At 45.5% G+C, this 25,794-nt stretch overlaps 1 protein-coding gene across 2 annotated transcripts; it reads right to left on the bottom strand.

Moving 5' to 3' along the window:
• Positions 1-1,825: 1,825 nt before the first annotated feature.
• On the bottom strand, positions 1,826-19,986 carry LOC141053027 (uncharacterized). Of its 2 annotated transcripts, XM_073550360.1 has the most exons (7): positions 19,850-19,986; positions 9,797-9,946; positions 9,488-9,667; positions 7,464-7,587; positions 7,283-7,380; positions 6,993-7,083; positions 1,826-3,840 (listed from the first exon to the last, which is right to left on the bottom strand). In XM_073550360.1, the coding sequence occupies exons 2-7, from the start codon at positions 9,872-9,874 to the stop codon at positions 2,603-2,605; spliced, it is 1,809 nt and encodes a 602-aa protein (XP_073406461.1). In that variant the 5' UTR covers positions 9,875-9,946; positions 19,850-19,986; the 3' UTR covers positions 1,826-2,602. The 2 variants fall into 2 exon arrangements, with proteins under 2 accessions (XP_073406461.1, XP_073406462.1); XM_073550361.1 differs by lacking the exon at positions 9,488-9,667 and having other exon boundaries at positions 9,725-9,946.
• Between the last annotated feature and the right edge of the window lie 5,808 nt (positions 19,987-25,794).

Below are 25,794 nucleotides of genomic sequence, written 5' to 3'. Positions count from 1 at the left end.
CGCTGGGCAGCCCGCCTGAACTAATAGAAGGGTGTTGGTACTAGGCTGGCCTGGCATGGCCTTAGTGTGAACAGCGCCGCATACAAGTTGTTTTGTGCATCAACATACCAGGCAATCGTCCCCTCCATGTATTGGTAGGCTGGAGCAGTTGCTTGATTGGTATTTTTGCACCTGTGTTGCCATCTTTCTACCACAACATATCAGACCACAACATATCAGACTCTCACCTACCATCGAAACCTTCAAAAAGAGCCTGAAGACCCACCTCTTCCGACAAGCCTATAACCTGCAGTAACCACCGATCGACCAAACCGCTGCACGACCAGCTCTACCCTCGCCTACTGTATTATCACCCATCCCTTGAAGATTGTGAGCCCTCGCGGGCAGGGTCCTCTCTCCTCCTGTACCAGTTATGACTTGTATTGTTTAAGACTATTGTACTTGTTTTTATGTATACCCCCCTCACATGTAAAGCGCCATGGAATAAATGGCGCTATAACAATAAATAATAATAATAATAATCTTTATTATATGGGTCCACTGCATCCTGATAGTGCATTTGTTTGGAGGCCTGTACGGGTAAACCTTGTTGTTCTTTTGCACCACATTTTAAAAAAGACATCAACAAACTGGAGCAAGTTCAGAAAAGAGCGACCAGAATGGTGACTGGTCTGCAAACCCTGTCTTATGAGGAAAGGTTGCAGGATTTGGGAATGTTTAGTTTGCAAAAGAGAAGACTGAGAGGAGACTTAATAGCTGTCTACAAATATCTAAAGGGCTGTCACATTGTAGAAGTATCAACTTTATTCTCATTTGCACAAGGAAAGACTAGAAGCAATGGGACGAAACTGAATGGGAGGAGACACAGATTAGATATTAGAAAAAACTTTTTGACAGTTAGAGTGATCAATGAGTGGAACAAGCTGCCACGAGAAGTGGCGAGTTCTCCTTCAATGGAAGTCTTCAAACAGAGGCTGGACAGACATCTGACTGGGATGATTTAGCGAATCCAGCTTGGAGCAGGGGGTTGGACCAGATGGCCCAGGAGGTCCCTTCCAACTCTACGATTCTGATTCTATAACTGTGGCCCATACAGCAACCACAGCTGTCAGCTTGCTAGTTAAGTTCGTTGTTTACTTCGTTAGGCTAGGGGCTGAGACCCTTCTGCGACCTAATTTCTTCTCCCACCTGATAGCAATCAGCGTGGGTCTCTAGAATTTCCTTTCTTTCCTCCCGGGAGCTTCTCCTCCCAGCCAATCTATCCAGCAGCTCTTCCTGACAGGAGCTGCTCCAAGCGCATCCTTCCTCCTGCTCTTCCCCTGAGGGGACTCCTTTCAACTGTCTTCATATCTCCCACTCTTTCTCTAAGCTCCACCCACTCACTGTTCTCATTGGCTACTCTACACTCCACTTTCTAAGCTCCTCCCCATTACCTACCTTCCCCACTAGCTCCCAACACCCTTTCCTAGCCAGTCTGGGATGAGGCCCTCCTCCCGCCCTGACTAGCTAGTGTGTGTGTGTGTTGAATGCAGTGTTAAGAGTGTGGTGAGGTGCTACCATCTTACCTGGTCGTGAGATACCACACCTCTGGCTGAGATGCAGTACCTCTGTGGTGACTGGACCCACAGGGGCGCCACATATATATATGTATTCTATCTTTTCTGTTATAACATGTCAGAGTGATTTTACTGTAGCTAGATATGAATTGCTGGCTTTTCAAGGGACACCAGTGCATAAAAATCGCACAGCACTCGCATGGTACGATTTTTCATCGGCTTGAACTCATTCGATTTCATCGCAAGTGGGCACGAGCCCTTAGTCTAACTTATCAGTAGGGGGTGTCATGACTTAAAGTGTCTAGGGCAGCATGAATACAAAATATGACCCTGTGAGCAGGTGTGCAGATCAGTATAGCAGTACATCTTAAAACACCATTAATTTGTACGCATGTTTTCCTGGGATATCACAGAAGCAGAGGGTGGGTTACCATATACGGTTATATGGTACATTCTGTAGATCGCGGGGCACGCACTGAGTAAGTGTAAACTTTTCTATAAATATTAATGATCGGTAGGTAATGAATATCATATCTGTGGGGTCCGACACCTGGAATCCCATCAATCAGTTGCAATATGCTCCATCGGCTGGCAGGATTTAAACACATTGAACAGAGCTACAATGTGCATCTCAATTCAATAGTGGCAGCTTCTGGGTACTGCAGAAAAGCTCCCACACTTTTGAATAGGAACTATTCTGCAGTATTAGCAGCCACTTCACATTAAATGGAGTTGTGATTTTCCATGGTTTTATCTGCTTGCAACCAGCCACCGCTGGAGTTCATAATGACTGACTGGAAGATGTACAAGGTGACAGATCCACACCGATCTAAAATGATGCCTTATCGTATGGATAGGTCATCAATATTTTTTGCCTAAACACCCTTTAAGCTTTCCCTTTCTTGATTATTTACTTGACTTTACGTTGATTTTCTCTGTTATATGATTTCTCGTACAATTTGAAAATCCAATATATGGCTTCTGTCTGTGATAGTTTTATTTGTCTTCAAAGTATGATTTTTAATTACAAAAAAAATGCTAATTTCCTAGATATGTGAATGTCTTTTCCCATGAGTTCTTTGATGTTGAAGATAACGTGATTTTAGAGTAAAACCTTTCCCACATTCTGAACATGAATATGGCTTCTCCCCTGTGTGAATTCTCTGGTGTCTCACAAAATCATATTTAGCTGTAAAACATTTCCCACATTCTGAACATGAATATGGCTTCTCCCCTGTGTGAGTTCTTTGATGTATAAGAAAATATGATTTGCTGGTAAAACATTTCCCACATTCTGAACATGAAAATGGCTTCTCCCCTGTGTGAATTTTCTGGTGTCTCAGAAAATCATATTTAGCTGTAAAACATTTCCCACATTCTGAACATGAATATGGCTTCTCCCCTGTGTGAATTCTCTGGTGTCTCACAAAATCTGATTTCACTGTAAAACCTTTTCCACATTCTGCACAGAAAAATGGCTTCTCCCCTGTATGAGTTCTTTGATGTATAAGAAGGTATGATTTGTTGGTAAAACATATCTCACATTCTGAACAGGAAAATGGCTTCTTTCCTGTGTGAATTTTCTGGTGTCTCACAACATCCGATTTATCTTTAAAACATTTCCCACATTCTGAACAGGAAAATGGCTTCTCACCTGTGTGAGTTCTTTGATGTATAGGAAGATATGCTTTGTTCGCAAAACATTTCCCACATTCTGAACATGAATATGGCTTCTCGCCTGTGTGAATTCTCTGATGTCGAACAAGTTTTGATTGCCGTAGAAAACATTTCCCACATTCCGAACAAGAAAATGGCTTGTCCCTTGTGTGTGTTCTTATATGTCTAAAGAGTTTTTTTTTCTGATTAAAACATTTCCCACAATCTAAACATGGGAAATTATTCTCACATGTGTGAATTCTCTGATGGGAAAAAAAATTTGACCTATCTACAAAACATTTTCCACATTCGGAACATGAATGTGTTTTTTCCGTGTGAATTATTTGATCTGTAACAAAAGAAGTTTTAAGGGAAAAATCTTGTTGATATTCTGAACATGCACATGGCTTCTCTGCTGTAAGAGCACTTTGATTTTTAATATCTCTTTTGTGGCTTTTTTTTTTCTGAATAGTCTGTGATAAATCTGAAGATAGATCTTTGCTGTGAAGGGATGATGGTATATCAGGAGTAATGGCATTCACTTCAATCGTATCCTGTGTGATATCAATTTCATCTGATTTAAAAACTGAAGATGTCAGATGTCCCTCTGATTTCCTGTCACAGTCATCTGCCAAGAATAAAGTCATTGCTTTTTAAAATATAGCCTTAAAATTTATATTATTACATTTCTTTAAAAAAAAGTCCCACAGAAATTGCAAATTATATAGCAAAATTCAATTATTCACTAGAACAAAAACAGTTCACGGTCCAACAGTAGACCGCAGTGCACAAACCTGTAGAGCGTGATGTTTGACTCTTTGTTTGTTCTTTCTACCAAGGTAAAATTTTCACCCTGAAAGTTCACATCTTCAGCGTTGAAAATGAATTTTTTCAACTCTTCATTTTTGGTTAGTTTGGCATTAAGTTGTTTATTTTCACAAAATTGTGGTAACACTGACCCGAATAACTACTTTTTGAATATTATTTTTATTAAATATTAAAATGTACTCTCCTTCCACAAACATAAAAAAATTAAGAGATAGAAAGTATAGTGCAATCCTTCATCCCCTCCTCCCAGTGTAACCTATCAGTGAGAACCGGACAAAGGAGTAAGATTGATTTAGAGATATACAGTTATATTAGAACTTTTTGGTAAACGATTTTCATTTTACTTTCAGGTGCATATATGAAAAGATTTTTTTGGTATTATTCACCCTAGAGCAAGAAACATAGAGTTGGCCATGTGAAAAACACGGGCACTTCAAACTAATGCCAACTACTTTAAGTGATTGACCTTGTGCTTTGTATGTAGTCATAGCAAATTCAAGTCAGATTGGGAACTGCAGACGCTTATAATGGAAGGACATGTTGTTTGGTAATGAGGAAATACGCGGAATGGAAACATTTTCTCCATTAGCGTTTCCCAGAAGAATAATGGCTTCAATAATGATGGGCTGAGACTCTTAACTCACAACCTTGTGCCATTACACAATTTTGGTGTGTCAAGGCTCTTAAGAAACATTATCTGAGCTCCTACTTTTTAAAGTGACCCTATGCGGTGGCATTTCAGGAGGCTCCAAAGAATTCAGGAACTCCAATGGGCAATTACGGCTTGTTTACGATTCATGACTGAATCAATGGACATGTACGTGGTCACTGGACGCGGCAGTTTCCCCTGTATTTTTAGATTTACGGAGGCGACGCTATCATTTTTAGGCACTAGGATTGCATTTTCATAAACCACTGATGGTTTTTGAAATGGTTACAAATAACAGGGAAAACTTTGTCAATAACCTTCAATACAGAGGACGTCATTTTGCAAAAGTCTTCCGGGAAGGAAATCTAAACGAGTAGCCACAATCCCAGACGATACAATGGTCAAAGCAATGTTATTGTTTGAGCGAATTTCTGTGAGCAGCAAATTAATTAAAAATATTTTACCGGTACCTTCCAGTGTATCAAGGAAAAACTGTCTCCCGTTTCCACATGACATATGAGCCATAATTGTCAAATATGCCGATCTTTGGTTATCATTCAAAAGAGGCTTATTTAATGTGACAAATTCTTTCAACTTTTCCAAATCATAGCTTTTCTGTAGCAGAATATCTCTGCCAATCACCATCAAAGGCTGGTGGAACTGGTGCTGTTAAACCTAATTCTACTAATGTTTTACTATTGATAGATATGCTCCTTTCTTCTAACGTCATGGAAGACTTTGTTGAATGTGTCGGCAGTAAAATTTAAGTCTAATTTCGGATGAACTCTCCTGTGCACTCTATGAATATCTCCTCTAAGATATTCTTTGTATTTGTTCCAAAGAGCACAGGGATTGGAAGGTGCACAGGTTGTAATTATTACAGCAAACAGGTTTCAAAGTTGAGGTGGAAAGTGAGTGAGGGATGCCTCCTGCAATGTCATGTTCCAGTGATGATCATCTTCGATCAGACCACACTTTTGGCATGTCTCATTAAGTGTGACACAGCTCACCATCAACTGTTTTTAAATCTATGAAAAATGTTGGCTCATGGACAGTGTGAGGCAATAAACATAGGTAGTAACATTCTGCGTTGTTTGGATGTACTATATACACACGTCCAAGAGCATCACTGGAATGCTAGTCCCATATTGGATCCTTGCACCTGGTTTCCTATTGCAAAATACTTTTCTCGATTTATTCCATGTGTAATATTTTGTGACATCTGAATATAATGAAGTCCTTGCAAATTGATCTGCTTGACACAGGAGAAAGAAAGCTGTTAATGTTGTATTAGGTGGTCGAGCCGCTCTTTCCTCTGCATTGTTGGTAGCGGAAAACTCGCTGTCCATTTTCAAGATGGACGCTGAGATGAACTACAATTGGATGTCTTTCATGGATGGAAAAATGTAGTAATGGCCACACAGATTTGTTACTACTTACCGTAATACTCGTGTAGAAGCTGAGTTTTTCAGCCCCTTTTTTGGCTGAAAAAGACCCCCTCGGCTTATACACGAGTCATGGTCCCTGCAATTAAAAAAGACATAATCATCTCTTGTCGCAGGGGGCCAGGTGCCGGTGTCCTGAGCAGGTGGAGACGCCGGCGCGCTATGGAGGTCAGGTGCCCGTGTCGCTGCTTGCTCAGGCCCCCGACACTGGCTATGTTCACCTGTCCGCGTTCCACCGCTGCACGCCGCTCTGTCTTCCGGGTCCTCTGGCTGTGACATTCAGGTCAGAGGGCGCGATGGCATGGTTAGTGTGCGCTCTTTGCCTGAACAGTCACTGACAGAGGACCTGGAAGACAGAGCGGCACACAGCGGTGGAACGCGGACAGGTGAATGTAGCCAGTGCCGGGGACCTGAGCAAGTGGCGACACGGCACATGACCCCCATAGCGCGCCAGTCTCCCCGCCTGCTCAGGACACCGGCACCTGGCCCCCAGCCGCAAGAGTTTAGTATGTCATTTTTTTTTCTAATCACAGCAGCAGAATATGGGGCATAATGTATTATGGAGCACGTTATGGGTCACAATTAACCTTTGTGCAGCATTATATGGGGCACATTGTATTATGGAGCACATTATGGGGCCACAATTAACCTTTGTGTAGCATTATATGGGGCATATTTTTCTGTGGAGCATCTTATGGGGCCCATCATCAACCTTTATGGAGAATCTTATGGGGCCCATCATGAACAGTAGATTAGAGACCACTGGATTGTGATACGACTACACCCCCCAATAAAGCAGCCACAGCCGATGATTGAGAAGAATCTGTGACTTCTCTGCATTTCATGGTTATTACTCACCTGTGCAGTTATCTGTAAGAATCTCCTTTTTGCACCCCTCATCACCACTCATACATGACTCTGTAGTATTAATATGGGTCAGATCTTCACCCTGAAATAAATATTGTAAAAGTCACAGACAGATGGAGAAGTCCCATCTACAATCAGCTCTAATCCTCCATCTCCACCGTTCTCATTACACAGGTATAAAATATATACAGTAATACTGGTGGATAAAACAAGACTGAGCACAAGACCTTCACAGCCGTCTACACATCATAGGGGAGATCTCATGACACCTTTCCATCTACCTGATGATCCTGAGGAGCATCTGGACTTTCTTGTTTACAGTCCTGTGGAAGAAGAGGACGGGGACATCTCTCTGGTGTTGTCTTCTTACTGGATAGATCTGGAGGAAACACATACAGGGACTGAATTCATTCTTTACATACAGATAATTATAGACCGTGTGTATTTAGTCCTGTCTATTACCTGGTGATGTGAGGGGCTGGGGAACCTCCATCATGACGTTCTTGTACAGATCTTTGTGTCCTTCTAAATACTCCCACTCCTCCATGGAGAAATAGACAGCAACATCCTGACACCTTATTGGAACCTGACAAATATAATGATACAAGTAAAAATAAACTTGGCACTCAAATTGGTGAAAAAAGAAAGTTCCATTTATTAAGCATCTAGACAAAAAGGTTTACTGAACGTTTTGAGTCCGACTCTGGACCTTCATCAGAGTGTTGTACTAGAGTATACAAAATAAAAGAAAATAAACCAATAAATATATCATACGATGCACTTTCATAACAGAGAATTCAAAAAGATACAATTTGTCAGAAAAAGAATCTACTCTAATTGCGGTATCGGAAAACTCTTTTTTCACATACAACACCTGACCTTATTGCCTATATGAATTTTTCGACAGTGCTTTACCACAGTGACGGTTGTCGCCATTAACAGATGCGCTGCCTCATACTTTTCTTCCTTGTACAGCATTCCGGTAATAACGAGCACAATCTAGTGTGGTATATGTGAGACATATATGGATGGGATATCTTGAGACTAACTGTTTCATGCTCATATAGTCTTTGCAATTATGTTGCATTATTTAACACTTTGAATTTTCTCCCCAGGCAAATTACCTGTCACGATCCATTTTTGGATCGATGTCAGATCTGGATCTTCATATATAACCTTTTTTCCTTACAGGCCATCGGGGGTTAATGTCAGTTTTTGCCCCCGGTGGCCGCTGGTGTTACTGCAACTTTAGTTAGTCTGCTGATGGGTTTTTTCCCCCGGTGGCTGCTGGTGTTACTGCATTGTGATTAATCATCTATGCAGGTGGGTGCCTCCTACCTTCCTATATACGGTCACCTGGTACACCAGCTGACTGTTGGTAATAGCAGGTCCTTTGCAAACCAACCATTGAGAAGAGAGTAGCTATCTGGAGCAGTGCTTTTTGCAGCCTATCTGGAGCAGTGGTGTTTCTGCTGAAAGCTGAATTCGGGTGCCTTACTCTGCTGCCTCAGGAGCATTGGCAGCAGAGAAAGCTAAGTTGTTTGTTTTTCCCTGTCCGTTATTTTCTCTTGTGTTGTATTAAGTGCAGCGGCGGGACCAGTGTCCGCACTTACCAATTCCCTACTGAGGGATAGGTGGAGGGTGAGTGAGGGCTAAGGTATCCTGGTCGGCGACGGTTTGAAAGAAGCCGTATAGGGACGTCAGGCTAGTTCAGGGACACAGCCTCAGGAGAGCGCAGGAGGTGTCCCTTTCCCCTTTCCCTATTGCAGGGCCCACCATTGTAATTGATTCCCCGGTGTCCCCTTGTCTGTCTTGGTTGGTAATAATGTTGCGATGTGACTCACCAAGTCACATCGCGACATTACCATAGCCATCCTTCCATCTTACTACAAGCCTTTTGAATCAGGTGCAACATGGATTTCTTCTTCGTTTGTCACAATGTGGTGCACTTATATCCTTTATCAGTAAAAGAATAGAATGTGTGCACTTCTGTCTACACAATCCTTTCCTTAATAGCATGATATACCTTTGGATCTCCCATAGCCTTTATGAAATGAAGCTTACGCTTGGAAATGTTTTCCCGATACCGCAATTATATTAGCTTCTTTTTCTGACAAATTGTATCTTTTTGAATTCTCTGTTATGAAAGTGCATCGTATGACATATATTTATTGGTTTCTTTGTTTTTCTTTTATTTTGTATGCTCTAGTACAATACTCTGATGAAGGCCCAGAGTCATACCGAAAGCGTTGAGTAAACCTTTTTGTCTGGATGCTTAATAAATGGAACTTTCTTTTTTCACCAATTTGAGCGCCAAGTTTATTTGTACTTTTATTTCGGGCTGGATGCCCTACTTGAGCACCAATCACGAACTAATTCTTTGAGTGCCTTGTTGTTTTCTATTTTTGAAATATAATGATACTGTCATCCCCCTGATCCCTTCATAGCATTACTGTATAATGTCTCAGCATTCCCAGCAATGTCACCTCTCCAGTCAGCAGCTCAATCATCTTGTAGGTGAGTTTTAGGATCTTCTGGTTATCGATGTCCTCATATATCAGGGTGTGAGATGGAGACCCCGTGATTGGGCTCATGGGTCTTCCCCATCCCTCAGACAGAGGGGCCTGACAGCGCTCAATAGAGGTCTTCTTCACTACTGTGTAATCCTGGTTATGGAGAGACACATTATCAAATCTCACTACAGACATTTCCAGAATCCTCACCTCTCCAGTTCTGTCCATCTGTTATTCCCATAGATATGAATGATGTAATGTGACGTCATCAGAATCTCTCACCTCTCCAGTAAGACGGAAGAGGATCTCTAGAGTGAGGTGTAATATCCTCTCCGCCATCTTGTCCCTGTCCCTATCCATCCTTGATGGGTCACTCAGGAAAATTCTCTTATATCGAAGATTTGCACTGAGAGGATCCGATATTGCGGGAACCTGTAGGAAACACAGGAGCACAGCTGAGCATTACTGTATATAAGAGTTATGTTATTAGGTAAACTCTGGGTAACTTATTCTTAATACGACTATTTATGATTTGCTGTTTCACAGTTAGTACAGTTATAGTTAAAATCTCTCATGTGAATAGCTGCTAGGCAAGGAGTTTAGTGGGTGGAATCCCTTAGTGTACAAAAGTTAGATTCGGACTTTATCCTACAGAGTGTTGGAGTTGCAGAATTACAAGCAACATATTGAGAAGACAGAAGGACAGCCAGAGAAACATGTGAGGGGGTCCTTATTCTCCTCCTACCAGCAGGCCGGACAGTGATGGACTGTCTGGAAGAAAACATATAGCAAATCCCGAGGACTAGAACCCTTCAGGCAGAAGGAACGCCCTGGTCTGCACAGCACCTTAGCCTACTCGAATTGTACTCTGTGGCCGCAGGAAGAGTAAGGGCCTGGTGAGTCCCAAGGTGGAGAACAGGAAGCCTACACAATAATAAAGGTCAGAGGGAGCAGTGATGCAGGAGAAGGCCAACTCTGTAGGATAGGAAGATTCTATTGCGTCAGATTGGAGAACAGGATAAGATCTGTTCACACTTGCTGAATACCGCACCTCTCATCTGATGTTTTCCTTGTATCCATTGCTAAACGCCTGTCAAAGGTACCTTGTCATCTGCACATATCTGCTCCCAGGGCCGGCGTCAGCACCCGAGCAAGTGCCAGGGCACTGAACAGGCGGTGGGGCCCACTCGCCTTCGGGGACACTGGCACGCTATGGGGGCCCGATGCCTATGCCTGCGTGTGGGACACCCCCGCTTGCTCAGGACCCCGGTACTTGTAATTGTGGCACCCCTGAGGGTTCAGTCGCCACAGAGGTACTGCACCTCCTCCTGAGGTGTGGTACCCCACTATTCATGTAACGTGGAGACACCTGACCACACTCCAACACCTGCATCCCACACAACATAGTAGTGTAGCAAAGCACCTTTGGTGGCTCCCTGCTTGGAACACGAAGCGTGCTGGGAGGTGGATGGAGCTTAGTTTGCACCAAAAGATTGGGAAGAGCTTAGGATTGAGGGGAGTTGGACTCAGGGAGTCTGAGAGAGAAGATCCCCTGAGTGGGATGGACGAGGGAAGTGCTGCAGCAGACCTCAGTGACCTGGGTCTGCTGGCACAGGAAAGAGACATTTATGGAAAGCCTGACTCTTTATAAGAAAGATAGATTTGAACGGAACGTAAGGAGAAAAGGAGGACTGAGGATTAGGGTTAGAGCAGAACCCTTCCCAAGTTCACAGCGCATGGGCGGGGTCCGGTCCCCGAGGTTGTATGGATACTAATGGTCCTGCAGAAGACACCGGAGGAATAGAAGTTGTCACCACTTTATTCTCACACAAGACTTGGGGGCACAACAGCAACGAGAGTGAGCCGGGAATTAGTAGCAAGGAGTCCCCGAAGCAGGCTACAGCTGTCTGCCGTACAAGTAGAGTTCATAGGAACATCTGACAGGAGGAACTCCAGTGTAACTCAGTACTGAGAGTACTTCACTATAGGCGCAAAAGGGAGACGTTCAGAAACTGCACATATGTTGGCAGAGTGTTGGAACGGAGTACTTCATCTTGCCTGGAAGTTGACTGAGTTCCTGATCCGGAGGACACGGCACGGATGCGGGCACCTGTATGCACAACAGACTGTGAGTAAAGCTTTGGAACTACAGGCCCTGGTGTCCTCTGCTTATTCCTGCGCCAACCTACTCTCCCCTATCTCTTCACCTACACTGCCCTGGGACTACTGCCCTACCTGTGGAGGGCCACAACATCATTGCTGCACCACACCATCTGTCCCAGAGGATCTGTCCGCAGCGTCGGCTTAACATCTTCATTGCCGAACACCACAGGTGGCGTCACGAATCATTCCATGAACATTTCTGCTATTTACAATGGGCGCCCAGGGCCACGGACCGGGTCATAGCTGCTGTGACAACAACCCCACTCGTGGAGACCCGCGGGCCCAGTACCGAGTACCCCACTGCCCTGTCGGGCGACTCATTTTGGCGTCACGAACAGGATAACGAAGCCCGGCACCACCAGGTTCTGTGTGCCGAAGATTTATTTGACTTAATTGCTGAGAATGTGCAAAATAACCAAATACTTTAGATAGACTGTAAAATGGACTCTCAAAATGGCCGCCGGCATGGTGAAGAAGGGCGTTATAATATGGGTGGTCCAAAGAAAAGAGTGCGGACTGTCCTGGGCCTCCCCTGCCTTAACTTCTACGCTACAGCAACATGGCCCACCCCCAGAGGGGTTCGTATACTGGCTTGTGTCCGTACCTGCTCCAAGTCCTGTGTCTGTGCCTGCTCCAGTCCTGTGTCCGTACCTGTTCAAGTCCTGCCTACCGGTGTCCGTACCTGCTCCAAGTCCTGTGTCCGTACCTGCTCCAAGTCCTGTGTCCGTACCTGCTCCAAGTCCTGTGTCCGTACCTGCTCCAAGTCCTGTGTCTGTACCTGCTCCAAGTCCTGTGTCTGTACCTGCTCCAAGTCCTGTGTCCGTACCTGCTCCAAGTCCTGTGTCCGTACCTGCTCCAGTCCTGTGTCCGAGCCGGTTCCAGTCCTGTCTCCGTACCTGCTCCAGCTCTGCCTACCCGAGTCCGTACCTGCTGTCAGCCTCAAGCCTTGCCTACACGGGCCTCAACCTGCTGTCCTGTTCTAGTCTAGTCTACCAATGTCTGTTCCAGCCATCCTTACGCAGTCCTTCTTCCCGTCTGCAGCTCTGTGATCCATTCCGAGCTTCCCCTCTTGGTTCCGGCTGCCGTGGCATTCGAGTCTCTGGACTTGCGCCAAACGGTCCCTGTATAGGGGTCGGCCACACCTGGTTGCTCGTCCGGGGCCCCTCGGTGCCACGGCCCAGAGGGTCCACTCCAGGGAATTCCGCCTTGCCGTGTGCGGTGCTAACATGTATCTGTCATATCAGTGACCATAGCCCTTGGGGATTTTCATGCTTGTTACACTGTGTTGTCACACTCATCCTTACAGGCCTTCATTGGACGGAGGTGGCAGGATATAGAGATACAAGCTGGTAAATACCTAGGACATAGTGTAATCAGTGAGGATTATTTAGATCCTGGATATTAGTAGCAGTAATTGTATTGTTTCTATTGTTTTTTTTTTGTCTTCTTGTTGACATATGAATTCCATTTATATTTGTCAAACTTCTTATAAGTGGGTAGAAATCCATTGTGCTCCAGGGTTTATATTGTGTATAGTCCTTATCTTGTTGTTTGTCTTTTTCTTGTGTATAAGAATTTTACGTAACATCCTTACAGGATGTAGACCCACAGATATATTTTAATATCTTGTCCTCATTGTAAGGCAGAATTGTTATTTTCCATTTCATCTGAAAGCTGGAAAGTTATTAACATTGTACCAAAAGGGTATCCCTGGATTGAAACTGGATATAGTCCTTTTTCATCAGGTACCCAGAAAGAACAGTCTTCAGATTAAATGTGCAATGTGTTCTTTTTGCTTATAGATTGATAAGCCTAACTTTTGCACCATATAGAGAGTAAAATTGTATGTCTTTGAAAATAGAACATTCAGATGTCCCTTTCATCTTGAATAACCAGTAGAATGTACTGTACAAGCTAAACTAACAGTTTTTGAGATTGTAAGATAAGCTGTGAACATGGGGAACTTAATGGATAGAGTAAGGGCAAGGTACACAGGTACAGCAAATTGGACAGAAATTAAAACGACTATACAGCAGGATGACGAGGATGTCGATAGATATTATCACAGAATTAAAGAGGTATTTGACATCCATAGTGGCATTGTCCCACCTGTTAACATGATGAACGATACCCCCTATGAACAGCAATTAAAAAACGCCTTCTTAAAGGGTTGTCAGTCCCAAATAAGTGGGTATATTACCAAACACATGGTTACACACAGGACAGCCCGACTGACTGAAGTTTTAGATTATGCCAGACATGCAGACCGGTACTTTAAGGACAAAAAAAATAAAAATAAAAGTTAAAAAAGGTCAGGTATTTTTAGTTGATGATAGGTGTGAGATCTTCGTTGCCCAAAAAGATCCAAATAAAGGACAAGGAGACAGGGGTAGAGGAAGAGGAAGGGGGAGAGGTAAGAGAGCAGGAGACAGACTATCTTGTTGGCATTGTGGGAAGACTGGAAACCTTATCCGACAATGCCCAGATAGACAATACGCCCCAAATTTACAAAACCAATGACTAAAGGCAACTGATAAAAACAGCATCACATCACAAATATCAGATCCCTTTTTGCCAGAACAGTAGGATTCCTGAAGTAATATTTAACTTGGATGCAGTAGAAATGTATATACAGAACACTGTATTTCCAGAAGTAACCGTCCTTGTGGGAAGCCATGAGGTCACTTTTCTTGTTGATTCAGGAGCCACTAGAACCTTAGTCCATCCAGAAGAGATACCGACTATTGGACTGTCTGCTGCCTGCATAGTGTTAAAAGGAGCAAGTGGTAAGACACAGAGAGCCATTGTCTACGCCTGTGGAGATACGGGACTCCGGCACAGGTAAAAGTGCAATTACACAAATTATATTGTCAACTGTATGGGAGGGATATGATACATGCCCTGAGCCTGGGAATAATTCCTACTGCTGCAGGACTATAGGTGAAATCCATGGCTGAGACAATGGTGCTCCAGGGGTATGGGGAATCCAGATACTATTACAGTCTAGATCTAATAACTGCAGGACCATCCTCAGTTACTGAGTCCTTCATCAAGGAAGCAATAGATAAAGGTATACACATTTAGATGTTCTCACACCTGAAGAACTACACTGCACAATGTACTATAGGTATTTAGGGGTCATGATGTAAAATATGAGAATTTTCATGCTCTAGATTCTTCTTTGCACACCATATACTGGAATTATAAAGGGAACCGTGTCATCAGTTGTAAACTGTCAGGACAAATTAAATTGTTGTTTTTGCTTTTTAGAGGCCCCGTGCCACATGTTTCCCTCTCCAGATGTAAAGATAGATCATGGAAATTCCTTGGTGATTTTGTTGAAGAGTGTAAGGAAAGTAACAATGGGAGGATTTGGGCGATGGCTCATTTTACAATGCCAGACTGCAGGCATATTCACAAGTACTAAAGTGGAACACCATTTCTAAACCCAGTGTCCACCTGCAGCGAGGCGGGGGAACGAGTGAGAAATGCTGATCCTTTCCTAGAATTAGAGGAAGAATTGACCACATACCCAGGATCTTTGTGGTCCACATGACCTGCAGATGTGGGATTGATAATAAGGGTGATTATATCCTGTCCAGCTCACCTTGTAACACAGCCTTGTTTCCAGTAGGGAGGGCGCCCCCTTCTGTAAACGAGGCTGTGATAACAAGAGCCCCCACAGTGCCAGACCCCCATACTCTGCTGAATGACGAGGCCGGAACATAAAGTCTTTACAGTGATGTCAGTAATGTCTTCTTCAGCATCCTGGTACATCCAGATGGCCAGGTTTGGTTTGTATTCACATATAAGGGGAAAAGGTATACATTCACCGGAATCCCACAAGGGTGCTGTGAATCACCTACTATTGTTTCCAGGTAAAATCGGCTAACCTAGCTCCATGTGAGTCACCAGAAGGCAGCCAGATGCTCTTATATGTGGATGACATGCTATTGGCATTTAAAAGAAAAAAAAAGAAAAAAAAAAAAAAAAAATTTGGTATCCAAAGGGGTTATCTTTACAGATGACCTATATGTATAAACTGCCCAGTAACCTCCTGAGATATGTCACAGTATTGAGCCATGGCATAAGCTATGTCTCAACAGGAGGGATGGTAGAGGTCATATCTTACGTATTTATGACGTATGGCTTTACTAACTATTAAATTTTTTTGCTTAATCTGCATTACTTGTGCAAAAATAATTCCTAAGGGAATCTGAGACCAGAGAGAGGACAATGTCCTCACCCTGAATACTTATTCCAACACATTTGTATGGATTTTATTGAACAAGTGTGAGAGAAAAAGTCCGGCCTTGTTATTATGGATGCTTTCAGCAGGTGGATTGAAGCTGTCCACACTGATGCATTAATGGTACCGAAGGCCCTTCTAAAGGAAATCATACCCAGATTTGGGGTTCCAGAAAATATATAGTAAACTAAGTAATGTTATTATTACCTAAAATATTGTCGATTGAGTTGGGAAACCACTGTGCCTGTCATCCTCAGTCAGCCGGACTGGTTGAAGGACACAGTGGGAGCTTGAAAAATAGGTTGACAAAGACCATGCAGGAAACAGGAAAAATTGGTTGTACTGTCTCCTATTGGTTGTACTAAATATGTATGTCACACGGACATCGGTAGTGCTGACAGCCTTTGAAGTCATATACGGGAGACCTTTTCTGTTACCTCAGCTAAAATCCTTTAGAAGGATAGATGAGGAAGTTGATTGTACATTAGCAGAAAATATGGGTAAGATATTAACTCACAAAGAAGTTTCTACTCGTAGTTTTGTTCCAGGAAACCCACTAACAAAACCAGAGATCGTGAAACCTGCAGACTGGGTCCTTGTGAAAGTGATAAAGAAGAAACACCAGTACCATCCTAAGTGGGAAGGTCCTTACCAAGTCCTGTGGACTACTCCTACTGTGGTCAAGATTGTGGAGCGCAGCTCCTGGATCCATCTCTCACACTGTAAACTTGTCAGACAGGTAGGGACAGAGTAGGATGTAACTTGCTTGTCAAAGTCCAGCTACAAAGGGAGGTTTTCCACAAGGGAAAGCTTGTCTCAAACAGGTGAAGTCTCCCATTCATCTCCCTACCCGGACAAGACGGTCAGATCTAGGATGTGTACATCAGGGTTAGTCACAGGTATATTCTTCGTGACCATAGTGATGGGAGATTGGAGGGTAATAGACCCAGCTGGAGAGGAAAGTCCAGGGTGGTAGAATGGTATCAGATTTAGGACTTTAAATCCTACTTTTGAAATCGGACAGGAGGCCGCCATGTTAGTGGATTTCTGTTGTATAAATGATGCAGAGATAGGGAACAAGCTGTGAAACTAGCCGAGTCTGATAAGTATGTTTGTGTTATGAGCTCTAATAGCAGAGGGGATGGATGTGTGTGACTGGAGTAACGCAGCATGGACAATTGTAGCCCGAGACTATAGGTATAAGCATTGTGGCTACATAGATTTAAAGCCTGATTCTCCATTAGGAAAAAGGAGATCCCCTTACACAAATAAGAATAATTGTAATCAGCTACTGAGAACTTTAAAAAACCTTAAGATGAGGGATCAAAGGTTATAGGAGCTGATATGTCAGGAACAGACCCAATAGGATATTTCTACATAGAAGTTCAGAATAATAGCATACATAGACCCAAGGAAGGTATGCCAGAGAGAACCCTAACAGAGTCCATAGGGCTCATAGTTAGATTGTCTAACCTAACTTATGAAGATAAACTAGCTCTAGAGAGAGGCTGTGAGAAGAATGAAAGGTTAGAATGGCTTAAATACATTGCAAAAAGCTTAAAAAAAAAAGTTAAGTTATATAGTAAAACTTATGTCTCCTCAGAAAGGGAAGAAAATGTAAAATGTTATCATTTTTATATCCTCCACTTGAGAAACCGGATATCCCACCACAGGTGATTGCTAATCCTGGTAACTATACTTGTTTTAGTCTTCCAGGGCATGGGCACGACTTCGGAGAGCTCCAAGGCAACTCTTGTAGAGAATGGATCATTGTCTCCCACAGGTCCAAGTACTCAGCCATATGGTCAGACCAGACTATCCTGAGAGCGGATATATGGTGGTTATGCGGTGATAAAAGCATAAGAGCCAGACTACCACATGGTTCCCGAGGGGATTGTGCGGTGGTCCAGCTAATCATGCAGAAGCGTGAAACTCCGCAAGGATCCTTCTATTCTAGTATCTACAGAGATGACATTGGAGTTCCCAGGGGAGTGACCAACGAGTACAAGGCTAGGATCCAGGTAGCAGCCGGGTGGGAATCCAGAATTTGGTGGGTGATTATAAAAATGAATGTAGATTGGATAAACTACTTATACTAAAACCAGCAGAGATGTGTTAATTATACCCGAGATGCAGTTAAAGGGGTAGCTGAGCAATTAGGACCAACTCCTCTCATGGCTTGGTAGAATAGGATGGCATTAGACAAGTTAGTAGCAGAAAAGGGAGGTGTATATAAAATGTTTGGAGGATTTTTGTTGCACCCTTTATCCCTAATACAGATTCTGATAGGAGTTAGCAGAGAACTCTGGATATGACGAAATATTCCTGGATTGAAGGATGGTTTGGGAAATGGTCCGGAGTATTCACTTCTGCGTTGACATCTCTTACCATCGTGGCCGGAGTGCTGATTGTTTGTCGATGCTGTGCTATTCTATGCATTAGAGGACTTGTTCAAAGACTGATTGACTCTGTCATAACAAAAACTATGCATCAAGGAATGGAGACCTTGGAATCCAACGAAAGAATGAAAATTTTTGGACTTAATGATAAATATACTGAGCATATTATCCTCCCTCTAGATTATATGAAGATCTTCTGTGAAATCTGACAAAAAGAAATCTGTCCCCAATGTGTACAGATAGATGATTTTATTACAAGATGAGGGAATGTTATAATAATTGTAATAAAGTCCTTTCATTTATGTGCATGTGTGTATGTGTATATATATCTATCTATATATATACACATATATGTGTGTGTGTGTGTGTGTGAGTATATATATACAATATATACACATGATTGCATAAGCCATTTATTTTTGCTTAAGACTTTGAAACTCTTTTCAGCTGACTGTATTGTAAAGACATGGGTGTTACTTTTGGGCGTTACTTTTTGTGAACGTTAGCTGGCTTTCCTTGCCTTGCGTGACTTCTCTGGTAACTGTAGATAAGGATTTCTAACAAGCTAAGCATATTCCATGTACTCTTTTCTTGCAAACGCAGTATGTTTCTACACCCTCCTCTTGTGCTATTTAAACTCTTAAGAATATGTATTGAGTTAGACAGAGGACTGCCCACACCTGGAGTGGCTGTCATTCTCTCTCCATGCCGGCATGTCCAAATAAAGAAGCATCTTACTTATTCAGGTCTGGACGATTTCTAATTGGAAGACTGAAACTCCACTGACAAACAGTCTCAATGTAGAGAGTGGGAAGACACTGACGCTGAGTAGTGCAGAGCACTGCAGGGGCCAGTGAGGAGAGGTATTTCATTTTTTTTAAATGTTTGGAGCAATATATGAGGACCATCATACACTGGAGCATCATAAATGGGATCCATTATATATGGAGCATTATATGGGCCCATCATACACTGGAGCATCATAAATGGGGCTCATCCTGTATGGAGCAATATATGTGGTGCATCATACACTGTGCGGAGCATTACATGGGACTCATTATACTGTATGGAGCAATATATGGAGCTCATTCTGTAAGGAACATTATATGGGACACATTATGTATGAAGAAATGTATGTGGCTTATTATACTGAATGGAGCAGTACACTGTCCAGTTTCTGAGCTATTAATATCACTCATGTAATGTAAGAAGTGAAATCTTTGGCATTGTACTTTACTTATATTTCTCTGCAGTATCTGTACATTATGAATTGTGGTATGTGTTACAGGAGCCCACTGAGACCTTCACCTGGGGCCACGAAAGCTTGGTGCACGGCCACCACCGACCGTGCAACAGGGACACACAGATGATTTGACCCATGCCCAGTGTACTGGAAGGTTAACCATCGCCCTGAGCTAGAGTGTTACATATACAGGGCTAGAATTGTCCACTAAGCGACTGTTATCTCCTCAATAATGTGTAATGTCCCCCTGTGCCCAGTAATGGGGAATCTCCAGCACCTACCTCCACCTGCAGAGCCGCACTTCACATATATGGCTGCTCTGTGCGCACAGGACCTGGGATGAGGTCACAGGAGGGGAGGAGTCAGGGGTCACATGATCAGGGGCCTCAGTGTATGCAGCACTCTGCTGTGCTGGTTGTCATGGTGCTGGATGAGGGGAAGTTTCTGTGTGGGGTCAGGAGGGGTTTACAGGGGGGATGTAGCAGAGTCGTGTGTGTACGAGGGGTACGGAGCGGAGCCGCGTGTGTACGAGGTGTACGGAGCAGAGCAGAGCCGAGTGTGTACGAGGAGTACAGAGCAGAGCAGTATGTGTACGAGGTGTATGGAGCAGAGCCGTGTGAGTATGAGGTGTACGGAGCGGAGCTGTGTGTGTACGAGGTGTACGGAGCGGAGCCGCGTGTGTACGAGGTGTGCGGAGCGGAGCCGCCTGTGTACGAGGTGTGCAGAGCGGAGCCGTGTGTGTACGAGGTGAGTGGAGCGGAGCTGGGTGTGTGTACAAGGTGTACAGAGCGGAGCCGCGTGTGTACGAGGTGTTCGGAGCGGAACCGCGTGTGTACGAGGTGTACGGAGCGGAACCGCATGTGTACGAGGTGTATGGAGTGGATCCGCCTGTGTACGAGGTGTACGGAGCGGAGCCACGTGTGTATGAGCTGTATGGAGCAGAGCCATGTGTGTGCGAGGTGTACGGAGCAAAGCCGTGTGTTACGTGTTACGGAACAACTCAGCACCCAGAATATGTTGTGCAGTTTGTATGTATGTATAATAGGTTCCATGGGAGATGCATGTCCCTAATGCATCAGCCCACAGGCTGCACCCCTGGGCAGAGGGGACACGATATTCCCTTTTGTCCGCCCCCCCACCTTTGTAATTCCCACAGTAAATATCGGCAGGCTCCGGCCACCTGCGGCTATTGTAATGTATGTCTGGCCTGCTGCTTTTCTATTGGCCTGCCCTCTGTATCTGTGTGATATATTCTGTGTCCTGTGAGTAAAGTGTTGTCAGACTGGAAATACGTGGAGAAGCAGTGATCTTTTATATGCGCCCATGTAACCAAGGAATTCCAGCCAGCGTCCTTCATTCAGACTCCAGCCAAAGCAGAGTGGACCTCCGGAAACACGGGGTGGTACAGAAAGAGGTACCCGAGATTGGAAGACCCCGTTACACTGGTGGCAGCCAGCGGGACATGATACCCCTTGTACAGGAGGAAAGGAATGAATGGAAAACAACTACCAGAAGTTAAAGAGGACTACATTAAAAGATCTGGTGGAAGCCCAAGGGTTGATCGCCAGCAACAAAACAAAAGCGGATTTAATAGCAGCCATCATGGAACACGACAGTGCAGCGCCCCCCAATGTGAATGTGGAGGAGACTGAATTCCAGAGGGAGGTAAAGAACAGACTGGCATTCTATGGCCCAAACTCTGCAGTAGAGATCATACGAGAGGTGATGGCTGATGTGCGTACTGATCTGAAGGAAAAGATGGCCGAGCGGACCAGGATAGAGCTAGCCAAGATGGAGATGGCAGAGCGGACCAAAGTGGAGCTAGCCAAGATGGAGATGGCAGAGCGGAGAGAGGAGAGTCAGCGAGCAGAGGGAGCTCTGGCCTTCGACCAGGTACCTTCAACAGTAAGCCACAAAAAGATCCAGTATATTGCCTTCCGACAGTTGGGGGAGGCAGAGGAAGACATTTATGGCTTTCTGCAGGACTTTGAGCGGTAGTGTGCCCTTCATCAAGTAAAGCCGGATGAACGGGTTTAGATTCTGGCCAGCAAGCTGACAGGCCGGGCAGCGGACGCCTATCGCACGGTACCTGATGAGGACTGTATGGACTATGAGTGGCTCAAAGAAGTGATCTTGGCCCGGTATGCGCTGACACCAGAGGCATACCGCCAAAAGTTCCGCGGACTTATAAAACGCGTAACCGATACCCACGCTGAATGGGCCTGTAAATTACGGCGGTCACTGCTACAGTGGGTAAAAGGGAGCCAAGCAACCACTAAGGAGGACGTCCTCCAGCTCTTCTTGTTAGAACGATTCTTTAATGGACTAACCCCCGAGACACAGGAATGGCTTCGGGACAGGAGGCCAACGACTCTTGAGGAAGCCGCTCGTCTGGCCGATGAACATCATGATGCCAGGAGACCTCAGTTGTCCGGATCAAAGATGGTTACTAGGGGCCTCGCCCATGGACCTGGAGGGCCCCAAACCACCGAAGATTATAGGGGGACCAGCTAGAAACCCAGCCTACCACAGTCCCCCTGGGGCGCGATGCCACACCTGCCGTCAGCTGGGCCACCTGCAAAGACAATGTCCCAACCGGACTCAGCATACCCAGTGGCCAAAGGCGGGAACAGCTACCTTCAGCCGGGCTGCTGTACACTGCTACCAAGGCGAAGCTGACCTGGCATTGGAGGCTACGACTAACCAAGGGGTCGAAGAGATGGAGGAAGTGCTGCATGAGGTATAGCCCGGGCAGATAATCGACAACATCATCGACAGGTCGTGTGGGTTAATGGGAAACGTATGCAGTGACTAAGAGATTCCGGAGCAACTTTGACCCTTCTGAAGCCTCATCTTGTCCGGGACCAAGAGAAGACAGACCGGACAGTGGCAGTCCGTGTAGCAGGGGGAGCTATACATCGACTGCCCACTGCCAGGATTCACCTGAACTGGGGAGTCGGGGATGGCCTTGTTGAGGTCGGCTTGATGGAGGATTTGCCTGCAGACGTCTTCCTGGGAAATGACTTGGGGCCCATGTTGTCTGCATTCTCGGTTGCCTCTCTGGCTGAGACATATCATGTGACCACCCGGAGACAAGCTCGAGCTGCGGACGCGGAATCACACTCAGAGGAGGTCCAGGTAAGACATCCCAGCCCTACACGTATTCCCATAGCCAGACACATTTCTTGGGCCACCCCGGATGAATTTAAGAGGGAGTTACTTGAGGATCCTTCATTGGAGGGATATCGTGGGAAGGCACAGGAGGGGAGAGGGGTACTGGAAGGGGAACAGTTTGTATGGAAGCAGGGACTCCTCTACCAGATCACAGAGCAGCACCACACAGGGACGAGCTCCACTATAAAACGACAGCTGGTAGTTCCCAAGAAGTATAGGCAGGAGTTACTGCGAATCTCTCATGATATACCCTTGGCCGGGCACTTCGGCGTCAGTCGCACCAGGCATCGTCTGACACAAAACTTCTTTTGGCCGGGGGTAACCTATGATGTTCGTCAGTACTGCCAGACCTGTGACAGTTGCCAGCGCATTGGCAAGAGGGGGATCGATGCAAGGCCAAATTACGCCCCCTCCCCATTGTGGAGGAACCATTTAGCCGAGTAGCTTTCGATCTGATAGGGCCATTAGCCAAACCCAGTCCGTCAGGGAAAAGGTATATATTGACAGTGGTAGATTATGCCACACGGTATCCAGAGGCAGTTGCGTTACCTAACATACTAGCAGAGACGGTGGCGGCCGCACTGCTTCAGGTTTTCTCACGGGTTGGATTTCCCCGGGAGATTATCTCGGACCAGGGTACCCAGTTTACAGCAGAGGTGACCAAGCAACTGTGGAAGCTGTGCGGCGTAAAGTCCATTAGAAGCGCCCCTTTACCACCCGCAAACCAATGGGTTGTGTGAACGCTTTAAAGGGACATTAATACAGCTCATTGGGACTTTTACCAGGACCTACAGGGACTGGGAAAAATTCTTGCCACACCTCCTGTTTGCCTATCGGGAGGTGCCCCAAGAATCCACGGGGTTCTCCCCGTTCGAGCTGGTATATGGGAGACGGGTAAGGGGACCCCTAGACTTAGTGCTAGAACACTGGGAAGGGGAGGGCCTCATAGAAGGGGTACCTATTGTATTCTATGTGCTGGAATTCCGGGACCACCTACAGGAGCTGACCCAGGCTGTACGTGAGAACATGCAGGCGACCCAGCGGCGCCAGCGCGTATGGTACGATCGGAGGGCCAGAGAGCGCACCTTGGAAATAGGACAGAAGATCCTGGTGTTAGAGCCCACTAAGCAGAACAGGTTCCAAGCTGCATGGCAGGGGCCCTACCAGGTAGTGGGGAAAATAGCCGACAACCTATAATGTCGCCGATTGCAATGACCCCAGGGTTATCCGCATGTTCCACGTGAATATGCTGAAGCCCTACCAGGAGCACCCTGAAGAGGTAGTGGCCATCTGTGCACCTGAAGGAGAGGATTTAGCCGGACTTCCCTTGCCAGATGTCTTAGGGGAAAGGACTCAGTCTAAAACATGGGACCAGGTACACTTAGGTGAAGACCTAGGCCCCCGGGAGAGACAGCAGGCGGAGGAGTTGTTGAGGCAGCGACAGAGGATGTTTTCGGGGAGACCAGGGTGCACTCGCCTGGCACAACACAAGGTTAAGACCCAGGATCAGACCCCCCTGCGACAAAACCCCTTCCGCGTCCCTGAGTCTGTACGAGAGGGGATGCGACAAGAGATACAAGAGATGTTGCGTTTAGGGGTCATTGAAGAGTCAGATAGTCCCTGGGCATCCCCCGTAGTGTTAGTGCCCAAGAAGGATGGGACTACAAGTTTTGTGTAGACTATCGTAAGCTCAATGAGAAAACAGTGACGGATGCATATCCCATGCCGCGTGTGGATGAGTTGTTAGACCGGCTGGCGGGGGCAAAGTATTTGACCACCATCGATCTATGCAAAGGCTACTGGCAGATTCCCCTTAGTCCTGACGCTATTCCCATGTCGGCATTTGTCACCATGTTCGGCTTATTCCAGTTTCAAGTTATGCCATTCGGGATGAAGAATGCCCCGGCGACCTTCCAAAGGCTGGCTGACCAGCTTCTGGATGGTCTCCAGGACTATGCTTGTGCCTACCTGGACGATATCGCCATCTACAGTGCGACATGGGAAGAGCATCTAAATCACCTAGAGACAGTATTGGACAGGATCCACCAGGCCGGAATCACCCTGAACCCAAACAAGTGTCACGTGGGCAAAGCAGAGGTTCAGTATTTAGGGAAGTGGGAAACAGCGACCAGAACCAGCCAAGATTGAGGACATAGCCAAATGGCCCACCCCACGCACTAAAACCCAGGTCATGGCATTTCTAGGGACAGCGGTGAATTACAGGAAATTCGATCCCAATTACAGCAGCATAGCCAAGCTCCTCACGGATCTGACCCATAAGAACCTCCCCCGCCAGTTAATCTGGACCCCAGAGTGTGAGGAAGCCTTCCGCCAACTAAAGGACGCCCTCACCAATACCTCTGTATTGGCTGCACCCGATCCAACTAAACGTTTCCACACAGACGCTTCTATGTTTGGATTGGGGCAGTACTGAGCCAAGTCAGGCCGGACGGCCAAGAACACCCTGTAGCTTACCTGAGTCGGAAACTACTGCCCCGGGAAGTTAGCTATGCGGCCATCGAGAAGGATTGCCTGGCGGTAGTATGGGCACTCAAAAAGTTGCAACCATATTTGTATGGACGACAGTTTTCCCTCCTAACGGACCATAATCCCCTAGTCTGGCTTAATCGGGTCTCCGGAGACAACGCCAGATTGCTGCGGTGGAGTTTAGCCCTACAACATCTAGACTTCACCATCCACTACAGACCCGGCAAACAAAACGGTAACGCCGATGGACTAAGTCGGCAAACGGAACTTGTACCAATCCCATAAACTTCGGTCATCCCCAAACCGATCTGTTAAGGATCAGACTGTGTATGCCGATCACGTCGCTGAAAAGGGGAGCCGTGTTACGTGTTACGGAACCATTCAGCACCCAGAATATGTTGTGCAGTTATATGTATGTATAATAGGTTCCATGGGAGATGCATGTCCCTAATGCATCAGCCCACAGGCTGCGCCCCTGGGCAGAGGGGACACGATATTCCCCTTTTGTCCGCCCCCCCCACCTTTGTAATTCCCACAGTAAATATCGGCAGGCTCCGGCCACCTG

Source organism: Dendrobates tinctorius, unplaced genomic scaffold, assembly GCF_039654945.1.
Source record: "Dendrobates tinctorius isolate UK_male_01 unplaced genomic scaffold, ASM3965494v1 ptg000164l, whole genome shotgun sequence".
Taxonomy (NCBI): domain Eukaryota; kingdom Metazoa; phylum Chordata; class Amphibia; order Anura; family Dendrobatidae; genus Dendrobates; species Dendrobates tinctorius.
The sequence above is the reverse complement of the archived record's forward strand: the minus strand, read 5'-3'. Positions and strand labels throughout refer to the sequence as shown.

What these genes read in the sequence shown, in the direction of transcription:
- LOC141053027 (XM_073550360.1), bottom strand. Translation starts at nt 9,874, where the DNA reads ATGGATAGGGACAGGGACAAGATGGCGGAGAGGATATTACACCTCACT. An exon ending in TTGAGCTGCTGACTGGAGAG is followed by an intron (nt 7,588 to 9,487) that starts GTGACATTGCTG and finishes TATATTTGTCAG; the next exon opens with GTTCCAATAAGGTGTCAGGA. An exon ending in TCTTACAGATAACTGCACAG is followed by an intron (nt 3,841 to 6,992) that starts GTGAGTAATAAC and finishes TATTCTTGGCAG; the next exon opens with ATGACTGTGACAGGAAATCA.